Here is a 14,542-nt window from a genome sequence, read left to right as displayed (position 1 = left end):
GGGGGGCTTTCCGGGGCACCATACTCCGCAAGTGGCACGGATTTGTCGGCCCGAGTGATTTGATAGTGGGCCATATTGCCGAATATGCACTGTGCATCTAGGTATTGCGGTGCAACATGGGGGAAATGCTTTAGAAACTATGCAGTATGAAAGCTGGGCTAAAAGCACCCACTATTTCAGGTTTACATTATAGAACTATTCAGCAGATCGGGTTGAATAGTAAAAGTATCCCAATCAGGCAATATTGGCATTGTGTAGGATAAGAAGGATATATGTCGAAACGCCACGCGATGCAAAGTGGAAACCCACCCCCAAGATACCGATACCTATGAAACTAGATATGTAAAAATCAAATGCTCTCTTTTGTTTTTTTGGCCTCTATTTGGCCTGGGTGGCCAACCACGCCTCATGTGCTTTCTTCTGGCGCTCCCACTCTTTGCGGAGCTTCTTCGCCCGGCTCTTGGTGATCTCCTCACCGGCATTGTCACGGGTAGGCATGCCTTCATCGTCCCAGGCGGTGTATTCGCTGGTACGGAACATCTCCAGATGGCTCAGCTTTCCCTTCTCTGCCTTCTTAAGAGCTTCTTGCTCCTTCTTCAGTTTCTCGGCCTGCTTTTGGAGAGCACGGGTTTCCTTCTCTTCCCGCGCCTTGAGCATCTCCTGAGTGACTGGCCGGACCAGGGCAGGCTGATTCTCACGATCTTCGAGGGCGATACCGATATCGAAGAGGTCAATGTCTCGCACCCGGTCACACAGGGAAAGAATATCCTTGCCAATAGAATCAGATGACTCCAAAGACGTCACCTTGGCGCGGAAGTTAGAGAAAACTTCGGCGTACGGCTTGGCAGATTCAGAGGCCTCTTGGGGTGCTGATGCTTTGGCAACCGCCGCCTCGAGATCCTTGGCGGAGATTCCAGCCTTGGACCGCGCGGCTTCACGGAGAGTGTCACGCATAGCCGACAGAGGGTACAGGTAGGCCTTGGCCTCCTCGGGGATGTCAATACCAGACCAGCCGATTTCAGTGCTGTCAGCCGAGGCGGTGCCGTTAAGACCGAAAATGTTCACCATGGAGGTAACCCATTGGCCGGCAGCCTGAACGACGTCGGAGGGGACGGTGGCCTTGTCGACAATGTTGAACTTGGAGATAAGCTCTGAGATAGTCGCCATGACAGCGGGGGTGTTGAAAGAATCACAAAGCTGGTCGTTAACCGCTTTCTTAGCCGCTTCCAAATCAACAGCAAAGGTGGTGTCGGTGCCTGACGACTGGAGAGCCGCAGGATCCTTAACCTTGAGGAAAAAGTTGTTCACCTTCTCCTCCCATGAGCTGCCAACGTTCACGAGATCTTCTGTGATCTCAACACCGTCCTTCCAGCCACCCAGAAGGAAAACAATGCGCAGACTTCTCGGAGACCAGTCTTTGCGATCAAGCGCTTCTCGGATAGTAGTAAAGTTCTTCAAAGACTTGGACATCTTGGATCCTTGGATGGACAGATGGCCCATGTGCAGGAAGTAGTTAACCCACTGCTCATGCTTGTGGTCATCATGCCAGTATGCCTCACTCTGGGCAAGCTCATTGTCGTGGTGCGGGAAGGCAAGATCAATACCACCAGAGTGGATATCCATCTGGTTACCCAGCCGGGCTGATGCCATGGCTGAGCATTCGATGTGCCAACCAGGGCGGCCCTTACCCCAGTTACTGGACCAGCTCGGCTCGCCTGGCTTGGATGACTTCCAGAGAGCGAAATCGGAAGGACCACGCTTCTCTGTTGTTTTGCTAGCCAAAGAGCCTTCGCCCTCTGCAGCCAATTTGTTGTCTGACCGACTCCATGGCTCAAGGCGAGCGTAAGGGTGGCCCGCAGCTTCAAAGGCATTGATATCAAAGTACACCGATCCATCCTTTGTAACATATCCGAAGTTATTCTTAACAATACGATCCACAAAGGCCGCAATCTCATCGCCATATTCCGTCACGCGAGTTAGCTCGGTGGGGTCAAGAACGTTCAGGTCCCGCATATCTTTAATGAACCGTTCCTCATATCTCTTAGTCAACTTGGTGAAGATGCTGTGGTCGTCCGCATCAACCAATGCGCCCTTCAGGGAATCGAGGTAAGGCAGAATGAGATCCTGCGCATTTGAGTAGAAAGACTCAGCAAAGAGGGCAGGGTCGGCACTCGAGCCGGTACGGGTTTCCGCCTCCGCGATGACTTTTGCGGCAGATGCAGCCGTCTTGATGTGCATCTTGACCTTGGCTTCATCATCACCTGCCTTCTCATTTCCTGGCAAAGCTCCACCATTCAAGATAGTCGCATAAGTTTTTTCAACTTCCTTCTGGTACTGCGACGGAGGGAGTTCGGATTCGAGTAAGGGAAGGTTCTTTTTTAAGTAGGCAACGAAAGCGCTTTTAACGGTATCTAAGACCTCCGGGGTAATCGAAGGGTTGGCAGCGATGAATTCGTTAAACAGGTGTTGTTGTCTGGCGCGGAGAATGATCTATATGGTTGGTGAGTCACCGTGCTCGAAACTATCTCCATATACACAGCGCCGAGTTATACCTTATCGTCCACGTCCGTAATATTCATAACGAAGTTGACATCAAACTTGAAGTAGTCGCGCATAATACGCCGAATGATATCGGTGCTAACATAGTTTCGGGCATGTCCAAGATGCGCATCGTCGTAGACAGTCGGTCCGCACGCGTACCACACAACTTTCTTTCCCGCAGGGTCGATCGGGACGAAGGGGGTCTTGGACTTAGTCAACGAGTTCCACACCTTCAATGGAGGCAGTTGCGCATCCGGGCTAACGGCCGGTTGCCGCCATGGCGGCTGCTGGCGAGAAGACATAGACCTGAAAGAAGTGACAGACAATAAAAACCGCTGTTTGGACGGCGAAAAGAAAGAAAAGGAAAGAAGGGAAGATCGGGGGAAGAGCATAAAGAGGGAACGAAAGCAATGGAGGGGGAGGGGCTTTCGTCAGGACCAGATCGACTCATCCATCAACAGCGGACTCGCTGTGATTGGCGGTAACTGGGATGGAAGGACGGAGCCCTGAGCCCTAATTTATAGCCCAATCAGGCAATGAGCATGACAGCCTTTTTTCCTTGCGGAGAGGCAAGTTCCAGCCTCAAGTTAGGGATTGTCCATACCAATCACCCTTACTAATATCGCTCACCATGCCGTCTCCATTCTTCACCCGGGGCGTACAGGCCGACGCAGACAGCCTCGCCCTCTTGCAACTCCGTCGCGACCAGATCGTTCCGACGATCCTCCGCGACCATGACGATGAAAACCAAGGCTATTGGGAAGGAAAGGTCACCAACACCCGATTCGGCTCATTCCCACACAGCACCCTGATCGGACAACCCTGGGGCGCACAGGTTGTCGCTTCAAAAGTCGACACAGGCTCGCGCGGTCGCAACAAACAACCCGCCAAGCGCAAGGCCGAAGAGCTCGATGCGGACGCAACATCAACTGGCGCAGAGGAGGAGAAGAAGCCATCATTAAGGGCACCCGTCACTGCGGATAGTGGCTTCCTGCACATACTTGCCCCGACACCCGAAGCGTGGACCATATCTCTTCCCCATCGTACCCAGGTCGTCTACACCCCAGACTACAGCTACATTCTCCACCGACTCCGCGTACGACCGGGCTGCACAGTTATTGAAGCCGGCGCCGGCAGTGGCTCGTTCACGCACGCCTCCGCTCGCGCCGTTTTCAACGGATATCCGGGAACTGGCGAAACGACCAAACGCCAACGACTAGGAAAGGTATGCAGTTTCGAATTCCACGAACAACGCGCGGCCAAAGTGCAGCAGGAACTCAGAGACCACGGTCTTGATGGGATAGTGGAGGCTACGCATCGTGATGTCTATGAAGACGGATTTCTACTAGGCGATCCCAAAACCGGCAAATCGCCCAAGGCCAACGCCATCTTCCTGGATCTCCCTGCTCCCTGGCTCGCGCTGAAGCACCTCGTGCGCAATCCGCCTCCCGGACAGGAATCTGCTCTCGATCCTGACTCTCCCGCTTATATCTGCACATTCTCGCCCTGTCTCGAGCAGGCGGAGCGTACAATCCGCACTATGCGCAAACTGTCATGGCTCAATATCTCAATGGTGGAAGTCGCCCAGCGTCGGCTGGATGTCAAGCGGGATCGTATCGGGCTGGATACCGAGGGCGTGCGCGGAGCTACACTGTATCCTAAGACCGTTGAGGAGGCAGTTGCAAAGCTTCGCAGTGATGAACAACGTGCGAAGCTCATCCGCGACAACCGAGCGACCAAAGATCAACCAGATTACCAACCAATTCCGAAGCAGACTCCGTTCTATAAAGAGAAGACGGAAGTTCCCGTATATGCGCAGGGTCGCTTGACGCATCGGTCAGAGCCAGACCTCCGAACTCACACCTCATATCTGGTTTTTGCGATTCTGCCTCGGGCTTGGACTGAGGAACAAGAGCAAAAATGTCGGGATCAATGGCCATCTGCTAAGGTTGCTAAGCCCGATGAGCCGAAGACTAGCAAGAAGCAAATGAAGAGACAGGCTGCGATGGAACGAGCGAAGGCTCGCGAAGAGCAGAAGAAATCTGAAGAAAATCCACAACCAGAATCAGGGGATAATGCCGAGCAAGAAAAGATCGAAGAAGAAAAGGCCACAGAAGAGACTACCGAGGCATGAGGATGAATAGATACCAGTGATTGTTTTGTTAGCATAGAATTTCCATAGAGTAAGGCATTGATGTCTTCGAAGACAGTCTACACCGCCCATATCATTTACTCAAAAGGCTCTTTCATTACTCGCATTGTACGCAATCCTAGAGCCAAGCTGGTAGTCAACTCTGATATCAGACCGGCGCTTGCAAACCTTGTAGGGAATTTATTTTGGGCATCACGAACTCATCGATAACCCGCTCAGATATTGACGTGAACCGTTTCGGTTATACAGCCAGAGCTAGCAAGACATCGTCGGCCCAAGCAGCCGTCTTGCAGGCTACCTAGGGACATATATCAGCAAAGATAAACATGCAGCGATGAGTACTACAGGGAATAACCATAAAGGCAACCGCTCGTACAGGAGTCTCTATGTACAGGACAAAGATGCTATCAAGGCCGCCTTCTAATGGAAGCATGAGGTGTAAGTAATGATATGGGTAGATGGTATCAACAGGGAAATGGGAATTCTCAGAGATTATTTTCAGCTCTGAACTTATCCCACGCTTCATTCAGGGTTCCGAACACGGATCCAGCAATCATACGTTGCTCAGTAGTAGCAGTTGTCGGGATCTGATAGCAAACGTTAGTTGATGATCAGATGAAATACAGCCAACACCCAAGAAGGGAGTAAACATACCTTATCAGGGTGTACCTTGGAAATGCCCTTCATGTACTGAATTTTAACCTTATTGGGCAACACCAGCTCCGACAAGCCAATCTTCTTCCACCCAGCCTCGGGCCATAGAACGGAATCCAGGCTACCGAGGAGCGCACGCAAATTGTCTTGCTTGCCATTCCTCCACGCGGCAATTCTGGCGTCAACGCTCTCGGAAAGAGCAAACTTCTCTTCGTCGGCGCGCTCAGCGGCCTGGTTGGCTTGCCGCAGACGACTGACTGCTTCAAAGTCTGTCCCAGATGCCGATGTAGCCGTGAGGCCGGACGTAGCCGGAGCCTTCTTAGGCGGAGGTGAAGGTCTTTTCTTGACAGGGGCTGCGGCAGGCTTAGATTGAGGCTTGTTGATACCAGCCGCTTTCTCGCAACGGTTTCGGCCTTGGATACTTGTGCTACCACCGTGACCAGACTCTACAGCCAGCTTCCACGCCTGCGCGGCATCACCCCAGCGCTCAAGTTGCTCTAGGGCTTCGGCTTTGCGCATTAAAGCCTTGCCGAAAAAGTCTTTCATAGGCTTCGGTGGTTCCCCGGTGCAGAGATCGATTGCCTCTGATTCACCCCTAGATGGGCCAATGAATGTCAGGATGATGTCGGCGTCATCAATGGCGGACTTGGGTTCGCCGATCTTGAGGGCTGTCATGGCACGATTGCTGCGGATGATAATGGTAATTGGATGCTTGTCAGGGAGCATACCGAGAGCCGTAGAGAAACTCTGGTGGGCTTCTGCATAGTCGCCTCTCTTGTATGACTCTGCGGCCTTTGTGCGGTGCCGATGTGTCGATTGAAGTGCCTCTTGAGATACAGGTGGAATAGACCGCGTTGGCGCTTTGGGCCGTACGGGGATAGAGGCCGAGCGTGCAGGAGGCGTGCCACTCTGGGCTGGGGTAGGAGGCTTTGAACGGCTAGCTGACGGAGCGGGAGAATCAAAGAGATCGACGGCAGGCTCAGAAGGAGGCGGGGGCGCCTGAGGTCGCTTGCGTCTCGCGGGACTAACATACGCTTGTGCTTGTTGCTCTTCAGCGGCAAACCGTGAAAGTCGAGATTTAGGATCTTGAGAGGTAGGTCGTGATGGACGCTGGAGGAAGTTGGGTTGCTGCCTTGGCTGGACAGCACCGGGGGCCGGTTGGTCACGAGAAGGCTGGCTTCTCGGGTCGGGTTGGTGGGTTTCACGAGAACGAGGAGGTTTCTGAGGCCGACCGCCTCCGGACTCAAGAAGAAGCGCTTCATTGGTGAGTTCCTGCTGCTCTCTTTGGGATAGAGCCGGCTGATCACGACCACCCGGACGCTGCGGCTGCAGAGGAGGTTCATCCTGTGCAGCGGATGCATCTCTCATCCAACGTGGCTGGCTAGGATCATTCTCGGCGTTGAATTCGCTTACAGCTTGTTGGAATTTCTTGCTACCAGTCTTCCAAAGCGAGCCTGCAGATTTCAGAAGGTTATTACCAAATTGAGAGGCGACCTGCGCAGGGTCTTTGTCCGCCGATGCTGGACTCCGTCTGTCCTGACGTGACCTAGATTCTGGCATATCTTCTCGCATCCACGAAGGCCGGTCGCGGTTACGACTATCGCTCCTTTCAGCGCGATCGGCAGAACGAGTTCCACTGGAGTGTCCTTCAGTCTTTTGCCGAGATTCGGCATGGGCCTGGGTAAGAAGCCAGCCAACAGCAGCCTGTACATCGGTTCCGGACTCTGTGGTATCCAAAGCCCGACGAGATTTGTCCGCGGGGAATCCCATGTCCACCAGCTCCGCTATAGCCCGATCGACCTCGTTAGAGGGCATAGGAGATGCATCATCGTCTCGCCCACGATCTGAAGGAGTGGCAGATTTCGGAGGTGGTTCTTGGTGGGGGATTTCTGATACCGGCTTCCCGAGCAAACCAAGGAAATCATCGTCGTCGCCCTGTTGAGGTGGAGGGGCGGGAGCGGACTTCGGCTTCAATTGATTGAGGCCGAATGGGTCATCGTCATCAAAGGCGCTCATATCCCCCGTGTTGTCCTGCATGGTAATACCTCCATTGGAAGGTCCTGGGCGGTTATTCACGTCGATTCGAGGTGACGATCTCAAAGATTCGGGCACTGGGAAATGGGTCGACGCATCCACTGGTGCGGCAGCATCGAAGGCGGCCAGGATATCCTCATCGTCCGCGGGCGGCGGTACAGATCGAGAAGCAGGTATAGATGCGGGGCTCTGGGTACGTCCTTCAAAGTTGTCCCAGAACTGGTTGTTCTGGCCTCCGTATTGCGATTCGAATTGACTGCGTTTATCGGCTTCCTTCTTAGCCTTTTCCTCCTGCAAGCGCTTCTGCTGTTCTAGGAGAGAAACGTTCTTGTTTCCGGCGGAAGAATTGAATGAGACCAGATTGGCGAAGCTATCTCCGCTAGAAGTAGCGGGCTTTGATGGCGAGCTTGAGCGGTTCGACGTCGCAGATAACGGGGTAGACCTGCCGGAGCCGCCATTTGACGGTATACTTGGGTACAAGTACCCGGAGCTCATCGGCGGTGGTTTGCTTGGGTTTTTGGAGTCGGAGGACCAACTTAAGCCGTTTAGGTCCTCCATGGTGAGTGAGCTTGTCGGTTGTCGCAAAGGATAAAAGGTGGTGACGTCTGGTGGGTTCGAATGAGGATTAGATCCCAGAAGAGGGATGAAGGTTTTCCATTGTCTCACCAGCTCACAATATAAATAAAAGCCTGAAGTAATCTTTAATCGTTTGCTATGCTATCAAGCAGATGCGGAACACTTGCCCCCTACATGTGGGGGATCCAGACCGCACTGAGGCTGGCACGTGATACTACGGTTTCATCTGTCGCCTTTTGGAATAGCTTCATATCCTTGGTTATTTTGAGGAAATATCAGTTTGCTTATCTGAATATTCAATTTATTGGGATTAGGGTTTTTGAGGTTGAGGTCGAACAGAATGTTTGATTTCCATTCCTAACATGATGTAGCCAAGTCCGAACTATATGCAATGACGTTGATGTGAGAGGAGGAATCACACTCCAGAAAACCTCAATTAATCCATATAATGGATATTTTAATTTTCAAACCATGACTCTCAATGGCCAGTTGGATCTCCCTTAAACTAGACATTCGCAGATATCGCTATGGTTGGTTTAACCAACTGAACCCCCACGAACCCGGCAAATCCGCAAGATAGAAAAGCCACTTAATAATATACCAGATGAGGCATATTTATGCCACTCGTTCAAACCCTGGGCAAGTATTGAGAAAGCGGCAAAAAGCTAAAGTTTCATTTAATAGCCGAAAGATCGTCAGTTCTTGACCCTAAGCGGCAGAGAGTTCCAAGGTTGGCTATAAGATCTAGGCATGTACATCGTACCAAACCCCTCCCAAAGCTAAAATACATGCTCCATATACCGTATACCATCTGAACATGATAGAAAAGAGTGCATACTTCGTATCCGGGATTTCCTGGACTATTAGTTGTAGACGGTGGAAGTCGTTTCCGTTCCTGCTTTTGGTTAATGCACATCATATCCCAATTAGGGACGTGATGGGTCGGAAATGTAATACTCGTTACAACTAGAACTATCTTGTCTTTCTGGAAGGATTAAAAGGGGGTTGTTGATGCAAGATCCGCATACCGGTACATTGCAAACCATATCTACAAAGTACGTTCCCTCAAGCTAGTCCGTACCTGGTGTCTTTGAAACCTCAAAAGATAACAGTTTCATCATCCGCTAAACTCATGTTAAATCATTTAAAGTTTAGTAAACAGCACGAATTGAGAAAAGCCATGTGCTTTAGCGCCCAGGCTAATGGAGTTTGGCGGGAGAAAAATACCCGATAAAGTCCATATATACGAGGCCGAAGAAGATTCTGTCAGTGGGGCAACTATAGCGGCAGTCTAGTCTCCACGCATGGGTCTTTTGGGGACCCTATGTTGTACAGAATACTTCGTAGACGATGGAGTATCAAAAATAGCAGTTAGCAGTACGGAGTACTCTGTACAACATACAGACCTACCCAATTATATATGTACTCTAAATCGTCCCGAGTGCGATACTATCCTCACATTATCCCGACTATAAATAGTTTCTTGAACGACGATCCTGCCTTTTTATGTATTGAGGCGTCAAAGTTAATTGAAAGATGCAAATGAAACCTGAATCATATTGTAGCAAAATAAGTGCATCGTGGCCGTTAAACCTAAATGGTCTTTGGCTTTCTGACTACGCAAGCTGACAGCCAACCCCTAAGCCGCACAACGAATGTGGTCATCTCAAGCGAACCGGGCAAAGCTTGACATATCTAGGACCTTGAAGGCCATTATCGCGTCTACCTATGAACATGCGAAAGCGAATTGCTCAGACGAGATGGCAGTGTAAAAGCTTAAGACCAAATTTGCTCTTGGAATTGTTGCTATTGTTGTTATACCTTTACAGGATAAAGAAGGCCAGAGTATATCCCAATTTACGGAAGGTTAACCCTAAAAGCTGTGACTGACTCAAGCGGGGCTCATTGGGCCCCAACGAGCTTCCTTATTCGCCTCCAAGTCAAGTATCTGTCAAATCTTATCTTGATCCTGTTTTCACTCGAGAAATCAGGTAAATAACGCGGAGGTTATTGGTTTCAAACTATTGAGATTGCCCATCGAAGAGCCCCCTTCTTCCATATGGATAGGACTCTACCGGCCACAATATAACTGTCACACCAGAATCAATCTCGGTCTCAAACTCAATAAGATGCGCAGGGTCGTGGGTGGCTTCGACGTGTTCATCCAGCCCTGCTTGCCATACGAGACTGCGTGGGGGTCCGGTCATTTGGGCAGTTTCTATTGTCTCAGATGAGATTAGTCCAGGAATCCATTTTCGGGGGTCCAGACACGGAACCCGTGCTTCGCGGGGTTGTGGTGATTGCGTGGCCCACCCCGAGCTAGAACGACTTCGACTTTGCCAGGTTGATGAGGGGTTTGTATTCAAAGAACTCGAAATATGTCAACTGAGCACCATTGCTATTCCAAAATAGAGAGCTGTGTATATAGGTAGGCTATATTTGCTAGGCAGAGCGGTTAATCTACTGATTATCAAGTACATGAGTCACGTACTCGAATGGGGAAATGGTTTGGCAGATTGGGGACCATCGACGATATCTAAACAGATATTGCTTTCAGAATTCTAGAAAGGATGTTATCAATGCCGACGACAAGGTCAATCAAATGCTCACATCTATAATCTATTCCATCTACAGCACGGGGTTGTATCCAATAATCTAGACCCAAGGTCAGATTGTATATATTAAAATCATTAGATTCATTCTCCTACCCCGCATTGTCCTAAAAATGAGTTTCAACTAGCGAGATACTATTCTATAGAGTATATCAATCCGGGGCGTAAGTAGATGCCGTTGCCAATGCTATAAAGTGATTGCGGGAAAAAAGCAAGCCGGAACTCCGCTTTTTTCAGGAACGGAACCTCTCGGGAAGATGAGCCGCGCGGTAGCGACTGGAAATCGAGTGGATCTTACCCCCTGACAATTATGACTTCGCACAAAATCCTTATATGTTGTATATGATTATTATCTCTGTACAACATACAACTTTTGTTTCCGAGATCTCATTTATCGAGAATGGAAAACAATAAAAGAAACAGAGTTAATATGAAACGACCCAGCAGAGTGGCCAGGCCCGTGCTTCCCGCGTTAGCTGGGTCCTTGATGCATTGTATAAATGACGGGGGTTAAGAGGGGCTTAACGGTCCGGAGATGACCGCCCTATAACCTATGGAATAAGAAAAGTGTTCAAGGGTCTGTTATGATCCTTCTGATATGTCCACTACCATGCATGCTGACAAATAAATAATGGGATTCCGTACATGTAGTATTTCTAAAAGGGGTTACAATGTGAAACCGGGCTTGAGGGTATATTATACATGTGAGAAAGACCTTCCTCTTCTAGCTGATAGGTCTAGTGCCAGGGGGACGAACTTCTAGACAAAGCCAAGTCAATTCTCCGAATTTCGGTGTACTATGTTGTACTGTTGTACTTTTCCATAAGGTGCATAAGTCTTACATGTGAAATCTCCATTACTCCCCTGAAACAGAGTTCTTAATTACGCTCTAATAGTTGAAGTAAATCCATTAAACAAACCTAACATGCGCTTCTTCAATTATTCATATGAGAATTTAACGCGATGCGCGATAGTTGGCCATTCAGAGGCATTACCAGCCATTCATATACAACCTTAGAAGTACCCGAAGTGGAGATCGTCCGCACAGGGCAAGCCGTGCCATATTTTTTCTTTTTTCTCTGAACGGTACGCTAGTCCGTGCATTTACGGCATTTTCTTCTTTGGTTTCTGGTTAAACCTATGAAATCCCCTAATATGGAATGGGCTGATCGATATCCGAGCGAGCGATCTATAACACGTACCACTTGGTGGCGCCTCAGAACCAAAATTTGATTGATGTTTTCATTCCTCATTATCCATTTCCCCTAAGACATGATTCGTTGACATGTAAAGTGGAATGATAGTCCTCTCTCTATGCTTTCCGACTGGTCAATTACTCCGGGTCCCTCCCCATACCTCTTACGGTAATCGGTCCTAATTTGGTGCCGTGTGTACACAAAGATTTTGGTGTACTGCAGATAATTATTGTATACTACATGTGCATATGAGCTAGTTTAGTAAATATCAAATAAATATCAAATAAATATCAAATAAATATCAAATAAATATTCAAATAAATATTCAAATAATACATATAAATGATAAATACCATACTAAAAAAGTACCAAGTGGATTGTAACCTAAGCTTCCAGACTTCATTTTGCCCCTAAAACTAAAATAATTCTAGCCCCTACTAAAATATCCTCGAAAGAGCTCCGGTACCCATATTAAAAAAAATACATATTTTTTTTTACTTAGCTTTTTAAAAACATCACATTCAGATGTCATTTCCCCTCCTTGTGAACTTCTGAACTTCCCCCCTTCTCTTTCAACCCTCGGCTTGAGGGGATTAGCAATGATGGGTCTATTCAAGCGCAAAGATTCAAAAAATTCAATTCAAAGCGAGAAAGATGAGATCGATTCATTCATGGTCAACAGTGCTCGCACATCAAATACATCCCTGAGGTCGCCAGGATATAAGGGAAGTGGCCCGCCGGCCTCAATTCCCGAACTCCCTATCGCCAGACCACCAGATCCAGCATTGGACCCCGCCGCATACCTACGAAGCATTCATGCAGTTCGCGAACGCTCCAATATCGTCCTCGAGAAGGCCAAAAGAAACGAACTTAGCCATTTCGATGTTGACATGAGCAAATTCGAAGCCACCGCCTCCTATGTCGTATCCATTATTAAGGTAAAAAAAAAAAAAAAACTAATGGCTAAAAATCTATATTATTGCGCTAACATGTCTTCGCCCCAAACAGCGAGATTATGCGCCAGACTATGAGAATATTCCTCCACATGGTCGCTGGCAGCATTTTGACGTGGGCGGCAGACCGCGTATCAACCAGCTCCTCCAGTCCTGGCCGAGCCGCATTGATGCGCAGGAGCGCACTCGTCGTTTGATTGATTTGTTTGTCGTCTCTGTCCTGCTCGATGCTGGTTCCGGGAATAAGTGGTCATACCGGTCGAAGGAGTCTGGTAAAGTCTTCTCGCGGAGTGAAGGCTTGGCAGTGGCAAGTTTGGAGATGTTCAAGTCTGGCCTTTTCAGTAGCGATCTTACCGAGCCGTGCCAAGTGGATGGTGCGGGATTAAAAAAGGTTACGGCTGAGGTGCTCGCCAAAGGGATGCAACATACCGAACAAAATCCACTGGCTGGTATTGAAGGCCGCGCCGGTTTGTTGATACGGCTCTCCGATGCACTTAACAATCAAGACTTCTTCGGTGTGGATGCTAGACCGGGAAATATGCTAGGTGAGAAAATACGCCTCTGGTATGTATGTGCTTGGTCACTAATTATATTCAGATTATCTTCTCGGCCATCCATCAACTCTGGCTTCTTCCGTACCGATTGTTCCCATTACCACTTTGTGGTCCGTGCTCATGGATGGCTTCTCTCCCATCTGGCCCCCGTCACGAACACAGATTGATGGAGTATCCATTGGAGATGCTTGGAAATGCTCAAATATGCCCCAGTCTCCTCCTGCACAGCAATGGGAGAGCATCGTTCCTTTCCACAAGCTGACGCAATGGCTATGCTACTCAATCATGGTACCAATGTCGAAATTGATGCTCATCCACTTCGCTGGCAGCGATCTTCTAACAGGCCTTCCTGAATATCGAAATGGAGGCCTTCTTATCGACCTGGGACTCTTGAGTCTGAAACCGGCAGATATGCAACGTGGAATCGATGCATACAAGGAAAATGCTCAGATCAAGGGTCAACCAAGTGTGGAAGTGGCACCGCTCTTCGGCGCCGACGACGATGTAATTGTCGAATGGCGAGCGGCTACTGTCGGATTCCTCGATGATCTCCTTGAGGAGGTCAACTCTCAGTTGGGACTTAAGGGCTCCGAAGACCAACTATCTCTAGCACAAATGCTTGAGGCTGGCACTTGGAAGGTAAGCGTCAATGATTCTTCTGGCCACGTCAATTCTAACAAAATTACAGGGTGGTCGCGAGATTGCGGAAGTTTCCAGACCAAACACCAAGGAACCCCCTATCATGATACGATCTGACGGCACTGTCTTCTAATACCCCATTTTCCCAGTTTGATTGATGCTTGGATACCTGGATACCTTCGTCATTTGGTTTTGCTATTTGGGACGAGCTTTTTGATGAAATGAATTCTTCATGACCGAATACCTTCATACCTATATCTCACGTTTGGCCTTTTTCTTTCTGCTTTTCTTTTCTTCTTTTCTTTTCTTTTCTTTTTTTTTGCCTACCATTTTGGCCTTCTCTTTTCACCTTTCCTCTGCATTTGAGGCTATTCATCTGATTTCACATTGATTTCTGGGCGGCTTGTTTGATACTACGTTTCATCTTTTCTTTTCTTTCATCCTCTTCTTTCTTTTTTCATTATTCTTTTCTCTGTCTATTATATATGTTTGACTGTTGATAAAAAGCCATTTGACCATAGAAGGAAGATCTAAGATTTTCGGGAGACCCATGGGATGTCGTCATCCCGTAACCTCGGCCCCTTAAAATAAAAACTCCACAGTGCAGTGCCAATAAGTGAATTGTGAGGCC

The 14,542-nt window shown here is 48.9% G+C and overlaps 4 protein-coding genes across 4 annotated transcripts; 2 read left to right on the top strand and 2 right to left on the bottom strand.

The window, feature by feature from the left end:
• Positions 1-378: 378 nt before the first annotated feature.
• Positions 379-2,843, bottom strand: PGRI_060800 (cysteine--tRNA ligase; the record flags this gene model as incomplete). Its single annotated transcript, XM_040793794.1, has 2 exons — positions 379-2,490; positions 2,553-2,843. 2 exons carry the CDS (start codon positions 2,841-2,843, stop codon positions 379-381), a joined length of 2,403 nt encoding a protein of 800 aa, XP_040648649.1.
• A 329-nt stretch (positions 2,844-3,172) lies between these two features.
• Positions 3,173-4,675, top strand: trm61 (tRNA 1-methyladenosine methyltransferase subunit GCD14; the record flags this gene model as incomplete). The annotated part of the gene is made up of 1 exon (XM_040793793.1): positions 3,173-4,675. The coding sequence occupies one exon, from the start codon at positions 3,173-3,175 to the stop codon at positions 4,673-4,675; it is 1,503 nt and encodes a 500-aa protein (XP_040648648.1).
• Positions 4,676-5,178: 503 nt separating this feature from the next.
• Positions 5,179-7,939, bottom strand: PGRI_060780 (UBA/TS-N domain protein; the record flags this gene model as incomplete). The annotated part of the gene is made up of 2 exons (XM_040793792.1): positions 5,179-5,280; positions 5,348-7,939. The coding sequence occupies 2 exons, from the start codon at positions 7,937-7,939 to the stop codon at positions 5,179-5,181; spliced, it is 2,694 nt and encodes an 897-aa protein (XP_040648647.1).
• Positions 7,940-12,364: 4,425 nt separating this feature from the next.
• Positions 12,365-14,044, top strand: PGRI_060770 (URC4/urg3 family protein; the record flags this gene model as incomplete). The annotated part of the gene is made up of 4 exons (XM_040793791.1): positions 12,365-12,703; positions 12,774-13,263; positions 13,316-13,911; positions 13,961-14,044. The coding sequence occupies 4 exons, from the start codon at positions 12,365-12,367 to the stop codon at positions 14,042-14,044; spliced, it is 1,509 nt and encodes a 502-aa protein (XP_040648646.1).
• Between the last annotated feature and the right edge of the window lie 498 nt (positions 14,045-14,542).

Source organism: Penicillium griseofulvum (genome assembly GCF_001561935.1).
Source record: "Penicillium griseofulvum strain PG3 chromosome Unknown contig_95, whole genome shotgun sequence".
Classification (NCBI taxonomy): domain Eukaryota; kingdom Fungi; phylum Ascomycota; class Eurotiomycetes; order Eurotiales; family Aspergillaceae; genus Penicillium; species Penicillium griseofulvum.
This window is presented reverse-complemented; position numbering and strand designations above follow the sequence as displayed.